The following is a 13,136-nucleotide window of genomic DNA, read 5'->3' as shown; positions in this document are numbered from 1 at the left end:
ACCCTCCCCAGACCGACAGAGGAGACATGTGGTAGTCTACACCCTCCCCAGACCGACAGAGGAGACATGTGGTAGTCTACACCCTCCCCAGACCGACAGAGGAGACATGTGGTAGTCTACACCCTCCCCAGACCGACAGAGGAGACATGTGGTAGTCTACACCCTCCCCAGACCGACAGAGGAGACATGTGGTAGTCTACACCCTCCCCAGACCGACAGAGGAGACATGTGGTAGTCTACACCCTCCCCAGACCGACAGAGGAGACATGTGGTAGTCTACACCCTCCCCAGACCGACAGAGGAGACATGTGGTAGTCTACACCCTCCCCAGACCGACAGAGGAGGCATGTGGTAGTCTACACCCTCCCCAGACCGACAGAGGAGACATGTGGTAGTCTACACACCCTCCCCAGACCGACAGAGGAGACATGTGGTAGTCTACACACCCTCCCCAGACCGACAGAGGAGACATGTGGTAGTCTACACCCTCTCCAGACCGACAGAGGAGACATGTGGTAGTCTACACCCTCTCCAGACCGACAGAGGAGGCATGTGGTAGTCTACACCCTCTCCAGACCGACAGAGGAGACATGTGGTAGTCTACACCCTCCCCAGACCGACAGAGGAGACATGTGGTAGTCTACACCCTCCCCAGACCGACAGAGGAGGCATGTGGTAGTCTACACCCTCCCCAGACCGACAGAGGAGACATGTGGTAGTCTACACACCCTCCCCAGACCGACAGAGGAGACATGTGGTAGTCTACACACCCTCCCCAGACCGACAGAGGAGACATGTGGTAGTCTACACCCTCTCCAGACCGACAGAGGAGACATGTGGTAGTCTACACCCTCTCCAGACCGACAGAGGAGGCATGTGGTAGTCTACACCCTCTCCAGACCGACAGAGGAGGCATGTGGTAGTCTACACCCTCCCCAGACCAACAGAAGAGACAAGTGGTAGTCTACACCCTCTCCAGACCGACAGAGGAGACATGTGGTAGTCTACACCCTCCCAGACCGACAGAGGAGACATGTGGTAGTCTACACCCTCCCCAGACCGACAGAGGAGACATGTGGTAGTCTACACACCCTCTCCAGACCGACAGAGGAGACATGTGGTAGTCTACACCCTCCCAGACCGACAGAGGAGACATGTGGTAGTCTACACCCTCCCCAGACCGACAGAGGAGACATGTGGTAGTCTACACACCCTCTCCAGACCGACAGAGGAGACATGTGGTAGTCTACACCCTCCCCAGACCGACAGAGGAGACATGTGGTAGTCTACACCCTCCCCAGACCGACAGAGGAGACATGTGGTAGTCTACACCCTCCCCAGACCGACAGAGGAGACATGTGGTAGTCTACACCCTCCCCAGACTGACAGATGAGACATGTGGTAGTCTACACCCTCTCCAGACCGACAGAGGAGACATGTGGTAGTCTACACCCTCCCCAGACCGACAGAGGAGACATGTGGTAGTCTACACCCTCTCCAGACTGACAGAGGAGACATGTGGTAGTCTACACCCTCTCCAGACTGACAGAGGAGACATGTGGTAGTCTACACCCTCTCCAGACCGACAGAGGAGACATGTGGTAGTCTACACCCTCCCCAGACCGACAGAGGAGACATGTGGTAGTCTACACCCTCCCCAGACCGACAGAGGAGACATGTGGTAGTCTACACACCCTCTCCAGACCGACAGAGGAGACATGTGGTAGTCTACACCCTCCCAGACCGACAGAGGAGACATGTGGTAGTCTACACACCCTCTCCAGACCGACAGAGGAGACATGTGGTAGTCTACACACCCTCTCCAGACCGACAGAGGAGACATGTGGTAGTCTACACCCTCCCCAGACCGACAGAGGAGACATGTGGTAGTCTACACCCTCCCCAGACCGACAGAGGAGACATGTGGTAGTCTACACCCTCCCCAGACCGACAGAGGAGACATGTGGTAGTCTACACCCTCCCCAGACCGACAGAGGAGACATGTGGTAGTCTACACCCTCCCCAGACCGACAGAGGAGACATGTGGTAGTCTACACCCTCCCCAGACCGACAGAGGAGACATGTGGTAGTCTACACCCTCCCCAGACCGACAGAGGAGACATGTGGTAGTCTACACCCTCCCCAGACCGACAGAGGAGACATGTGGTAGTCTACACCCTCCCCAGACCGACAGAGGAGACATGTGGTAGTCTACACCCTCCCCAGACCGACAGAGGAGACATGTGGTAGTCTACACCCTCCCCAGACCGACAGAGGAGGCATGTGGTAGTCTACACCCTCCCCAGACCGACAGAGGAGACATGTGGTAGTCTACACCCTCCCCAGACCGACAGAGGAGACATGTGGTAGTCTACACACCCTCTCCAGACCGACAGAGGAGACATGTGGTAGTCTACACCCTCCCCAGACCGACAGAGGAGACATGTGGTAGTCTACACCCTTCCCAGACCGACAGAGGAGACATGTGGTACTAGTCTACACACCCTCTCCAGACCGACAGAGGAGACATGTGGTAGTCTACACCCTCCCCAGACCGACAGAGGAGACATGTGGTAGTCTACACCCTCCCCAGACCGACAGAGGAGGCATGTGGTAGTCTACACCCTCCCCAGACCGACAGAGGAGACATGTGGTAGTCTACACACCCTCCCCAGACCGACAGAGGAGACATGTGGTAGTCTACACACCCTCCCCAGACCGACAGAGGAGACATGTGGTAGTCTACACCCTCTCCAGACCGACAGAGGAGACATGTGGTAGTCTACACCCTCTCCAGACCGACAGAGGAGGCATGTGGTAGTCTACACCCTCTCCAGACCGACAGAGGAGGCATGTGGTAGTCTACACCCTCTCCAGACCGACAGAGGAGACATGTGGTAGTCTACACCCTCCCAGACCGACAGAGGAGACATGTGGTAGTCTACACCCTCCCCAGACCGACAGAGGAGACATGTGGTAGTCTACACACCCTCTCCAGACCGACAGAGGAGACATGTGGTAGTCTACACCCTCCCAGACCGACAGAGGAGACATGTGGTAGTCTACACCCTCCCCAGACCGACAGAGGAGACATGTGGTAGTCTACACACCCTCTCCAGACCGACAGAGGAGACATGTGGTAGTCTACACCCTCCCCAGACCGACAGAGGAGACATGTGGTAGTCTACACCCTCCCCAGACCGACAGAGGAGACATGTGGTAGTCTACACCCTCCCCAGACCGACAGAGGAGACATGTGGTAGTCTACACCCTCCCCAGACTGACAGATGAGACATGTGGTAGTCTACACCCTCTCCAGACCGACAGAGGAGACATGTGGTAGTCTACACCCTCCCCAGACCGACAGAGGAGACATGTGGTAGTCTACACCCTCTCCAGACTGACAGAGGAGACATGTGGTAGTCTACACCCTCTCCAGACTGACAGAGGAGACATGTGGTAGTCTACACCCTCTCCAGACCGACAGAGGAGACATGTGGTAGTCTACACCCTCCCCAGACCGACAGAGGAGACATGTGGTAGTCTACACCCTCCCCAGACCGACAGAGGAGACATGTGGTAGTCTACACCCTCTCCAGACTGACAGAGGAGACATGTGGTAGTCTACACCCTCCCAGACCGACAGAGGAGACATGTGGTAGTCTACACCCTCCCAGACCGACAGAGGAGACATGTGGTAGTCTACACACCCTCTCCAGACCGACAGAGGAGACATGTGGTAGTCTACACACCCTCTCCAGACCGACAGAGGAGACATGTGGTAGTCTACACCCTCCCAGACCGACAGAGGAGACATGTGGTAGTCTACACACCCTCTCCAGACCGACAGAGGAGACATGTGGTAGTCTACACACCCTCTCCAGACCGACAGAGGAGACATGTGGTAGTCTACACCCTCCCCAGACCGACAGAGGAGACATGTGGTAGTCTACACCCTCCCCAGACCGACAGAGGAGACATGTGGTAGTCTACACCCTCCCCAGACCGACAGAGGAGACATGTGGTAGTCTACACCCTCCCCAGACCGACAGAGGAGGCATGTGGTAGTCTACACCCTCCCCAGACCGACAGAGGAGACATGTGGTAGTCTACACCCTCCCCAGACCGACAGAGGAGACATGTGGTAGTCTACACCCTCCCCAGACCGACAGAGGAGACATGTGGTAGTCTACACCCTCCCCAGACCGACAGAGGAGACATGTGGTAGTCTACACCCTCCCCAGACCGACAGAGGAGACATGTGGTAGTCTACACCCTCCCCAGACCGACAGAGGAGACATGTGGTAGTCTACACCCTCCCCAGACCGACAGAGGAGACATGTGGTAGTCTACACACCCTCTCCAGACTGACAGAGGAGACATGTGGTAGTCTACACCCTCCCCAGACCGACAGAGGAGACATGTGGTAGTCTACACCCTCCCCAGACCGACAGAGGAGACATGTGGTAGTCTACACACCCTCTCCAGACCGACAGAGGAGACATGTGGTAGTCTACACACCCTCTCCAGACCGACAGAGGAGACATGTGGTAGTCTACACCCTCCCCAGACCGACAGAGGAGACATGTGGTAGTCTACACCCTCTCCAGACCGACAGAGGAGACATGTGGTAGTCTACACCCTCTCCAGACTGACAGATGAGACATGTGGTAGTCTACACCCTCTCCAGACCGACAGAGGAGACATGTGGTAGTCTACACCCTCCCCAGACCGACAGAGGAGACATGTGGTAGTCTACACACCCTCTCCAGACCGACAGAGGAGACATGTGGTAGTCTACACCCTCCCCAGACCGACAGAGGAGACATGTGGTACTAGTCTACACACCCTCTCCAGACCGACAGAGGAGACATGTGGTAGTCTACACCCTCCCCAGACCGACAGATGAGACATGTGGTAGTCTACACCCTCTCCAGACCGACAGAGGAGACATGTGGTAGTCTACACCCTCCCAGACCGACAGAGGAGACATGTGGTAGTCTACACCCTCCCCAGACCGACAGAGGAGACATGTGGTAGTCTACACCCTCCCCAGACCGACAGAGGAGACATGTGGTAGTCTACACCCTCCCCAGACCGACAGAGGAGACATGTGGTAGTCTACACCCTCCCCAGACCGACAGAGGAGACATGTGGTAGTCTACACCCTCCCAGACCGACAGAGGAGACATGTGGTAGTCTACACCCTCCCAGACCGACAGAGGAGACATGTGGTAGTCTACACCCTCCCAGACCGACAGAGGAGACATGTGGTAGTCTACACCCTCCCAGACCGACAGAGGAGACATGTGGTAGTCTACACCCTCCCAGACCGACAGAGGAGACATGTGGTAGTCTACACCCTCCCCAGACCGACAGAGGAGACATGTGGTAGTCTACACACCCTCTCCAGACCGACAGAGGAGACATGTGGTAGTCTACACACCCTCTCCAGACCGACAGAGGAGACATGTGGTAGTCTACACCCTCTCCAGACCGACAGAGGAGACATGTGGTAGTCTACACCCTCTCCAGACCGACAGAGGAGACATGTGGTAGTCTACACCCTCTCCAGACTGACAGATGAGACATGTGGTAGTCTACACACCCTCTCCAGACCGACAGAGGAGACATGTGGTAGTCTACACACCCTCTCCAGACCGACAGAGGAGACATGTGGTAGTCTACACCCTCTCCAGACTGACAGAGGAGACATGTGGTAGTCTACACCCTCCCCAGACCGACAGAGGAGACATGTGGTAGTCTACACCCTCCCCAGACCGACAGAGGAGACATGTGGTAGTCTACACCCTCCCCAGACCGACAGAGGAGACATGTGGTAGTCTACACCCTCTCCAGACTGACAGAGGAGACATGTGGTAGTCTACACACCCTCTCCAGACCGACAGAGGAGACATGTGGTAGTCTACACCCTCTCCAGACTGACAGATGAGACATGTGGTAGTCTACACCCTCTCCAGACTGACAGAGGAGACATGTGGTAGTCTACACCCTCTCCAGACTGACAGATGAGACATGTGGTAGTCTACACCCTCTCCAGACTGACAGAGGAGACATGTGGTAGTCTACACCCTCCTTAGATCAACTGTGGGGCAGAGCAACAACCAGGAAGGGAATTGGCATAACGACTAAATTGGGGTGATGGGAGCAAAAAATTATTATACTTACACAATTACACAATTATACTGATTGATTCATAGATGTTTGCCTTTGTATTTGTACTACTAAACTATAGTACATTAAAGCTGTTTTTGAATAGGACATTTATACAGGGTTATTGATGGCGTTGACCTGTATTTGATTCCAAGCTGGAGAAAAGGAGGGGCTAAAGAGGAACATCGTGGGGATCTGATTTCACGAGGCCCGCCCCTAGCATGTTTGTGTGAGCCGTGTGACGTCTAACTGAGTCTGTTCGCCTTCAGCTGATGTCCCAGAGGGAGCGACCTGATATAGCAGTTCTATGTTGAGTGATAGTTAGTTAGGTCCAATCAGGGTGAATCATTGTGTGTGACTAATATTTCTTCTGTCCAATCAGACCCTGCAGGTGCTGGTGCATGGGGAGGGGCCTGACGTGACTCCGGTCAAGGTCTTGAACTGTGACACCATTACTCAGGTTGGTCATCGGCTCTCTTTTCTCTCTCTCTGTGTTCTCTGTGCAGCAGTGGTGCTTAACCCATGGGTTTGGGATCAAATACATCAAAATGAGTAAACATGTGGCACAATTTAAAAAGCAGCTAAAAAAATACACATTAGAGAAATATAGAAATGAATAATGCGGATAAACAAAGTTATGTTATATTGTGTTATGTAGTGTTGTATTGTATTTACTGCAGTCAAGCGACTCAAGTTTCTTCATTTTGTAAAGTAAAAGTATATTATATAATGTATTATACTAAATTATGTTATATCAAGTAAAATTTATGGAAGAAAATATTTAAATGTAAGGGGGTAGGGATCAATAAGCTTAGCTTCCCTCTACTCCTTTTTTGAACATGTCAACTAACTAACTACATTGCTCCTGACTTTTTGTTTATAATTTATTTTTCATTATGATTGTTCTGTTTGACGGAGCTTGATATTGTGATTTGTTTGGAGGAATGTGGAGAATACATGTTCAAAAATAAACTTTTTCATTAATTCATTCATTCATTCATTCATTCATTCATTCTGTTGTGTCCCAATTAGAAGTATGATTTAACACTAGTAGCAATATCAGGTTTTTTATCAGGACTGCCCAATATTTACTTTTGACCAAAGTAAACAAACATACAATAGGCCTGAATACAACCTAGTACGGTATAAAAGCTATGAAACTAGCCTGCTATTCATATTATTATCCATCAAAGACAACAGGTGATTGATCCTCTTCTCTTCTCTCCTTCCCCCCTCTCTTCTCCTCTCCACTGATCTGCTCCTCTACCATTCCCTCCTCCTCTTTTCCTCCTCTTCTCTCTTCTCATCACATCTTCCATGTTCCTCTACCCTCCCCTTCTCTCTGCTCCTCTCCTCTCCTCTCCTCTCCTCTCCTCTCCTCTCCTCTCCTCTCCTCTCCTCTCCTCTCCTCTCCTCTTCCCTCCTCTCACCTTCCCCTACTACTCTCCTCCCTGCCTCTCTCCTCATTCCTCCCCTCCCCCCACAATGAATTGTCACCGAGTAATGAATAGCGTTGCTCCTCTCACTTCCAGTCTCACTTTCACCATCTGTTGACCATATATCTCTGTAGATATCTGATGACTCTGGTTGAACTGCCAGTACGTCCCGTCGTGCAAATCCTCTTCAACCCACTGCTGTGCATCACTGCCCCCTGGAGGGAGAATAACATAGTGCCTCAGATATCATCATATCTCTCTCTCTCTCCTGTCCAGGTCAAAGAGAAGATCATTGACCAGGTCTACAGGAACCTGCCGTACTCACAGAGGCCCAAAGTGGACAGTGTAGCACTGGGTAAGACACACAGGAGACGGAGCGCACTCTCCACACGCACACCTGAGCGTACAAACACCCTGTTGTACGCAGGAGCTGTGGGGATGTGGTCTCAGTCAGGATGCAAAGTTTCAGTGGTATCAGATTGATGCAAGACACCTTTTTCTTGAAGGAACACACATTTAAAATGTATATTGGCTATATACTGTATCATGAAATATATGTGTGATTATTGTTATTAATATGGCCATTGCCTGGAGTTCATAGTTTATCCACCTTCAATTATATCACTGCATCTCTCTCTCTCTCTCTCTCTCTCTCTCTCTCTCTCTCTCTCTCTCTCTCTCTCTCTCTCTCTCTCTCTCTCTCTCTCTCTCTGAAGTCTCTTTGCGTCACTGTGGTCTCATCTCTCATTCTGCAATGGATTTCCTGCCGATGGCGTCTCATTAAAGTTCAAGAGAGAGAGACTGTGTCTCCGTTTTTCGGTGCTAGCCAACAGCTCTCCCCTGCTGTCGAGAAGCCTCGTGCGCTGAGCTAAACCTCAACATAAGAGCCCCTGTGCGCACTCTGGCTGGCGGCCTGTTTCTTTGGAAACATACAGCGAAACTGAGAATATTTGTTCCTATAGAGCTTTTCAAACTTGACAACATAAACATTTCAAATGGGCCCATGTTTATTTCCTGTTTGATTTGTAGTGTTTTTTTTTTCTCCCATTTTCTATTTTTCTCTCATCCCAATTTCGTATCGTCCAATTCTACCCTCCCCTGTCTCGAACGCTGTTTCTTGCCTCCCACAAGCCGGCTGCAATGTGGACTAAGTCATACATAGCACGAGTCCCCTCCGATACTCGAGGTAACAGCAGTCGCATCTTTTCACCTGCGCGGCTCGATCTTTCAGCGTCAGGGGTCTGTGCTTTGGAGGGGCCCCGCCCCCATCGCTTCCTGATTCTACTGCGCAGGTGCACCAACAGACCTGTAGGAGTCGCTGTCCACAACGCCCGATCCCCACCCATCAGTTTCCCACCCCCTAATACGGCCAATGTGTATTAGTACGGACGACCAGCTAAACTGAAAGCAATGTGGAGAGCTGGGTTCGAACACGCGAACCCAGCGTCTCCAGCATTCGAGGTGAGCGCCTTGCCCACTGCACCACGTAGCCGCCCCTGATTTGCAGTGTTTGATCATTTCAAATAGCTGACTGGAAATGAACTTGGTCCCAAGCTGTTTCCCTAGTAGCAAGGCAAGTCCATTGAAAAATGTCTGTACTTTAATGAGATGGCATGGGCGGGAATTCATTACCGGATGAGAGGTGAGACCCCGACACAACACTGCAGTAAGTGGCTCTAGAAACAACCAGAGGGACTATTGTTTCTCAGCGTGTCTGTTGCAGATGTGAGAGAGCTATAGTTTGCGTAGCATTCCGTGTCGTGTCACGTCGCACGTTAGGTTACTACCTCCCTGATGGTGTGATTAAGCAGTTCCTCTCTCGTCCACAGAGTGGCGCCCTGGCTCCACAGGGCAGATTCTGTCCGACCTCGACCTGACCTCTCAGAAGGAAGGACGGTGGAAGAGACTCAACACCTTGGCCCATTATAACGTGAGAACAGAGTCCGTCTGTGTTTGTATCTCTGTATCTCTGTCTCTCTGTCTGTTTGTTTTTCTGTCCGTCTGTCTATGTGTCTACCGGCTGCCCTGCCCTTCAAAGGCTGTGGAGTCATGCTTTTCATAATAACAGCTTGATACTAGGGATGGGCATTTTAAAGAAAAATCCAGATCGATTGATCGCATGCTAGTATACTCAATTGATCGTGTATTACTCGAAAAGGGAAAAAAAACTTTAAAAAATATATATATATTATTTTTGTTCATTCACATATATATGTTTAAGGAAACCAACAAACGGTTATAATCTTACACATACATGTGAAAAGATATGTAAACAATTTTTTTTTTCATAAACATTTCTAATTTTGATTTTTTTGTTGATTTTTCTCATAGCTACTCACGCCCATCCCTACTTGATACTTTATTTATTTATAAATCAATCAATTGTTATCAACATGTTTTGTGCTTGTGCTTCAAGTTCCCCTCAGCAGTAGTGTTTGATATGTGCCGCTGGGCGCTGTGGCACACTGGCACAGCGTCGGGCCGGTCTGGACGCCTCCTGTGTTCTAGAGATATAGAAGAGGCTGGCCGTGTGGGGAGAGGTGTTGTGTAGATGTTGAGGTGAGGCTACATGTCAGATTTAATGTGTTTCAGGTGAGAGACAATGCTACGTTGGTTCTGTCCAGAGTTCTACACACTCAGCAGTCCTTCCATCAGCACCAAAGAGACAGCTACGAAGAGAGTACGTACACACACACGCACACACACACACAAACACACACCACGCACGCACGCACGCACACACACACACACACACACACACACACACACACACACACACACAGACACACACACACACACACGCACATACACACACATACATACACACACACACACACACACACACACATACATACACACATACATACATACACACACACACATACATACACACATACATACACACGCACACACACACACACACACATACACACATACATACACACATGCACAGTCACACACACACACACACACACACACACACACACACACACATACATACACACACACGCACACCCACATAGATGCACGCACAAGCACACGCACACATTAAAGGGTAAGTTCCACATTTGATCCCCAGTGTTATTTCCTACTTACCAGTGGTGTTGTCGATCGGTAGAGTCGTGTCTCAGCACAGTCCTGCTGTTCTCCATACTGGACACCTGCAGCTCTGCAGCTCCATGCTGTTCTCCATACTGGACACCTGCAGCTCTGCAGCTCCATGCTGTTCTCCATACTGGACACCTGCAGCTCTGCAGCTCCATGCTGTTCTCCATACTGGACGCCTGCAGCTCTGCAGCTCCACGCTGTTCTCCATACTGGACACCTGCAGCTCTGCAGCTACCTGCTGTTCTCCATACTGGACACCTGCAGCTCTGCAGCTACCTGCTGTTCTCCATACTGGACACCTGCAGCTCTGCAGCTCCATGCTGTTCTCCATACTGGACACCTGCAGCTCTGCAGCTCCACGCTGTTCTCCATACTGGACACCTGCAGCTCTGCAGCTCCACGCTGTTCTCCATACTGGACACCTGCAGCTCTGCAGCTCCATGCTGTTCTCCATACTGGTCACCTGCAGCTCTGCAGCTCCATGCTGTTCTCCATACTGGACACCTGCAGCTCTGCAGCTCCATGCTGTTCTCCATACTGGACACCTGCAGCTCTGCAGCTACCTGCTGTTCTCCATACTGCAGCTCTGCAGCTCCATGCTGTTCTCCATACTGCAGCTCTGCAGCTCTGGCCAGTTAGAGGCTAAACTAAGGTGAAGTCAATGGGGCCGCGCTCCAGTCGGTACAAACCCTGAAATAAATGCTGAAACCTATTCCGGGTGCTCTGTGATGAACTAGGTTTAAGCATTTATGTCGAGGCTCATAGAAAATGAAGATTGGTAGGACTCTACCGATCAACAACATTATTAGTAAGTAAGGAAATTAACTTAACCCTGTTAGGTCATTAACCCTTTGTTTACGTCATTCGGGTATTCTGAATAACGTCAGAAAATGTAGGTAAACACGCCATTTGTCTCTCCACTCGTCCTCTCTCTCTCTCTCCATTCTTTATTTCTCTCTCTCTCTCCACCTCTCTGTCTCTCCTCTCTCGCCCTCTCTCTCTCTCTCCATTATCCCCCTTGCTCTATCCCTCCATTATCTCCCTCACCTCACCCTTGCCTCTCTCCCTTTCTCTATCTCCCCACTCTCTTACTCTCTCTCTATCCCTCCATTATCTCTCTCACCCCCCCCTCCCTCCAGGAAACGCCCTGTTGGAGGATGATAAGACGTTCCACCTGGTGCGACCAGCTGATGAGATCGACGAGGTCAAGTCGAAGAGAGGCAGCATAAAGGACAAGGCCATGACCAAAGCTATCACTGAGATCTACCTGACCAGACTGCTGTCTGTCAAGGTATATCCCCTTTAGGGTGTAAAAAGTACCCAGAAATTATATTATATATTACTCAAGTGAACGTCAGAGTATCTGGCTAAAAACACACTTGAGTAAAAGTCAAAACGTTTCTACTTTTAAATGTACTTAAGTACTAAAAAGTAAAAGTCAAAACCTTTTTTCTGATTGTCTGTTCTTCGGATAGCAGGTGTTTAATCAAAGATCCCCCGCTTTCTAGTCTTGCACAAGGACCAATCAGCATGGGTATGGGCGGGTTCATTTTCCATTGATGGGGATTTGATTGGCTGTTTTTAAATAAAGTGCGGCCGCAGGATTAATAACGTTAACGTTATAGTTTGGCCAGAGAAACAAATATACTAATTAAAATGGTTGGACCTGCGAGATTTGTACTCTGTGGGTCTGCATTTTAAATGTAAGGAGTAAAAAGTATGTTTTTTTTTCTCTCTGAAATGTAACGGAGTAAAAGTACAAGTATACAAACCTAATAATACTTGAGTAAAGTACAAATCCCCAAAAAACTGTACTTAAGTATTGTAACAAAGTACAATTACTCAAGTACTTTACACCCCTGCGTACACTTTATATATATTGTGTGTGTGTGTGTGTGTGTGTGTGTGTGTGTGTGTGTGTGTGTGTGTGTGTGTGTGTGTGTGTGTGTGTGTGTGTGTGTGTGTGTGTGTGTGTGTGTGTGTGTGTGTGTGTGTGTGTGTGTGTGTGTGTGTGTGTGTGTGTAATATATCTCTCTCTCTCTCTGTCTGTCTGTATAACAGGGCACTTTGCAGCAGTTTGTGGATGATTCTCTCTCTCTCTCTCTCTCTCTCTCTCTCTCTCTCTCTCTGTCTGTCTGTATAACAGGGCACTTTGCAGCAGTTTGTGGATGATTTCTTCAGGAGTGTCCTGTGCTTCAGTGAGGTGGTTCCCCCTGCTGTTAAATACTTCTTTGACTTCCTGGATGAGCAGGCTCTGAGACACGAAAACGTAGAGGAGGACACCATACACATCTGGAAGACCAACAGGTGGGGTGTGTGTGTGTGTGTGTGTGTGTGTGCGCGTGTGCATGTGTGTGTGTGTGTGTGTTCCAGCTCTACATCAAACCTTGGCACCTGAAACCAAAGCACGGAAAGGAG

General features: G+C 50.3%; 1 protein-coding gene across 1 annotated transcript in view; it reads left to right on the top strand.

Moving 5' to 3' along the window:
* The window catches only part of LOC311242143 (plexin-B2-like), a 339,450-nt gene that overhangs the window by 300,998 nt on the left and 25,316 nt on the right, over positions 1-13,136 (top strand). The window contains 6 exon segments of the mRNA XM_084331096.1: positions 6,557-6,634; positions 7,887-7,965; positions 9,440-9,540; positions 10,203-10,290; positions 11,858-12,009; positions 12,865-13,025. Coding sequence (XP_084187222.1) covers positions 6,557-6,634; positions 7,887-7,965; positions 9,440-9,540; positions 10,203-10,290; positions 11,858-12,009; positions 12,865-13,025 — 659 coding nt within the window.

This window comes from Notolepis coatsorum (genome assembly GCF_963971535.1).
Source record: "Notolepis coatsorum genome assembly, chromosome: 15".
NCBI lineage: Eukaryota > Metazoa > Chordata > Actinopteri > Aulopiformes > Paralepididae > Notolepis > Notolepis coatsorum.
This window is presented reverse-complemented; position numbering and strand designations above follow the sequence as displayed.